Source organism: Arvicanthis niloticus, chromosome 15 (genome assembly GCF_011762505.2).
Source record: "Arvicanthis niloticus isolate mArvNil1 chromosome 15, mArvNil1.pat.X, whole genome shotgun sequence".
In the NCBI taxonomy this organism is placed as follows: Eukaryota; Metazoa; Chordata; class Mammalia; order Rodentia; family Muridae; genus Arvicanthis; species Arvicanthis niloticus.
Genome location: NC_047672.1, coordinates 6,165,301 through 6,167,909, shown reverse-complemented (window position 1 = coordinate 6,167,909; position 2,609 = coordinate 6,165,301). Strand labels below are relative to the sequence as shown.

Sequence of the window (2,609 nt, the reverse complement as noted above, 5' to 3'; positions counted from 1 at the left end):
TCAGTTGGGTCTTTAGGTAGAACTATTTCCAATTTTCTGAAGTACGAATAAAATGATTTCCAGGGTGGTTGTATCAGTTTACAATCCCACAAGCAATGGAGGGGTGTTCATTTTTCTCCACATTCTCATCAGCATGTACTGTCACATGAATTTCTATCTATTTAAGATTTATTGATTTTATGTTACATATATGACTGTTTTTGCTTGCCTGTATTTCTATGGTCTACTGGCATGCCATGTCAGAGAGGGAAATGGATCTTCCAGAAGTAAAGTTACATTTGGTCATGAGCTACCATATCAGTGTTGGAAATTTAATGCAGGTCATTTGAATGAGTCAAAAGTGTTCCTAACCACAGATCCATCTGTTCAGCCTTAGGACTAAAACTTTAATAAAAACAAAGATCACTGTTCATATACTGTAAATGTATGTTCGTGAAAGTAGATGTTTGGCTCTGGCAATAAGGATGAGTCCATTCCTTTTCTTGATTAAGAACATTTGAAGAAAAAAACATATAAATATAAAATTGTGATTTGTCATGTAATATTCATGCAAATGTTATATAATGCTCTCCTAATAAAATAATAAAAGAGCATAATAAAATTATGAAATGTGAGAGAGAATCACGTGATTTTTTTCTTGAGTATCTTTTGTGATTTTTTCCCATACTGCCATATGTTTTATTCAATTGTACAATTCTAATTAATATTCTGTGCTTATAAATTATGTTTTAAATGTTATGTATAAAATGAGGAAATTTATATCAATAGGATTGTATTTCTAAGACATAATCAGGTGCATCAGAAAAAGTTTATATTATATACAGATATGTGTTGCATGAATTTATTATCTATAATATTCTATATATACAGGAGATACATGGAAGGCATATAGAAATGCAGTCTAAAATATATACTTTGGAACACCAAAAGTTAAAGACACAATATAATGAAAAATTAGTATAGAAAATAGAAGGATGATATAAACATACTGTCCAGTGAATCACAAGTTTCATGTGTTCTGTTTTTTTTTTTACAGATGTAAGAATTATGTTTCCACCAAGCTCTGAAGATGAGTTCACTTTCCTTTATGTCTTCATTAGAAAATATCCTTTATTTTCAAGCCGGGCTTGGAGTCCTAGCCAATATGTTTCTTCTTGTGTTTTATGTTTTCATAATCCTAGGTCGCAGACCTAAGCCCATGGATGTGATCTCCTGTCAACTGACCTTTGTTCACATTATGATGTTCCTTGCTGGAGAGAATTTTTGGCTTGCAGACATATTTGAGTCACTGAATGTTGAGAATGACATCAAATGTAAGGCAACTTTTTACACAAAAAGAGTGATGAGAGGACTCTCTATCTGCATTACCTGCCTGCTGAGTGTGTTTCAGACTGTCATGATCAGTCACAGGAACTCTTTCTTGGCAAAATTTAAACATAAACTTAAAAAGTACATGATCAATGCTTTATTTTATATTTGGTCTTTCAATTTGTCCTTCAGTAGTAACCTAATCTTCTATGTCAGTGGTTTTACCAACATGAGTCAGACCAACCAGTTGAAGGTCACTAAATCCTGCTCACTCCTCCCTATGAACTACATCATCAGGGGTTTGATTTTAACAGTGCAAACCTCCAGGGATATGTTTCTTGTAGGAGTCATGCTGACTACAAGTACATACATGGTGATTATATTGCACAGACATCAGAGGCAATACAAGCATCTTCACAGCATCAGCCACCTGAAAGCATCCCCTGAGAAAAGGGCCACCCAGACCATCTTGCTGCTAGTAGCTTTCTTTGTGGTCATGTACTGGGTGGACTTCATCATCTCATCCAACTCAATCCTGTTATGGATGTATGACCCAGTCATCATGATTGTTCAGAAGGTTGTGGTGAATGCTTATCCCACAATTACTCCTTTGGTACAAATCAGTTCAGATAAGAGAATAATCAGCGTAGTGAAAACTGGTATTCTTAGTGCTACTAGATTTTTTTTGAAAACATGATTCTTTGGTTTTTTTTTTTTAAAGACAGTTTATTTTACTTATATGTACAGTGTGCTACTAGCATGTATACATAACTGCATTCCTGGTGCTCACAGAGGACAGAAGAGGGCATGGATTCTCCTTGAACTGCTGTTTCATCTGGCTGTGTGTCTCATACTGGTGTAGTCCCATTAATTACATTTTTTTTCTTTTTTCTTATTTTTTAAAGTTATATATATTTATTTATATCCCAAATGGTGTGAAATCTCACCATTTCTCCTTCACACAGCCTCTATCCTACCCCTCTCTTATTCTTATCTTAGATTGTGGGGGGGTCCTAGGATCATAGGTCTCCTTCTACCTTGCCCTGTCAAGTCTCTGCAGGCTTAGGAGCATTCTCTCCCACTGAGGCTGCCTATGTGCCAGGAACCTGGGTCCATCCCATGTATGCTCTTTTGTTGGTGGGTTACTCTTTGAGAGCTGCCAAGTGTCCAGGTTAGTTGACTCTCTTTGTCTTCCTATGGAGTTCTTATACCCTTCTATACCTTCAATCCTTCCCCCAACACTGACATAAGTATCCATTTTCAGTTTAATGTTTAGCTATGGTATCTGCATCTATTTCTGT

At 35.7% G+C, this 2,609-nt stretch overlaps 1 protein-coding gene across 1 annotated transcript; it reads left to right on the top strand.

Annotated features, from left to right (window-relative positions):
- The first annotated feature begins 1,069 nt into the window (after positions 1 to 1,069).
- On the top strand, positions 1,070 to 2,005 carry LOC117720952 (vomeronasal type-1 receptor 90-like). The gene has a single exon (XM_034519660.1). It carries the CDS (start codon positions 1,070 to 1,072, stop codon positions 2,003 to 2,005), a length of 936 nt encoding a protein of 311 aa, XP_034375551.1.
- Positions 2,006 to 2,609: the final 604 nt, after the last annotated feature.

What these genes read in the sequence shown, in the direction of transcription:
- LOC117720952 (XM_034519660.1), top strand. Translation starts at nt 1,070, where the DNA reads ATGAGTTCACTTTCCTTTATGTCTTCATTAGAAAATATCCTTTATTTT.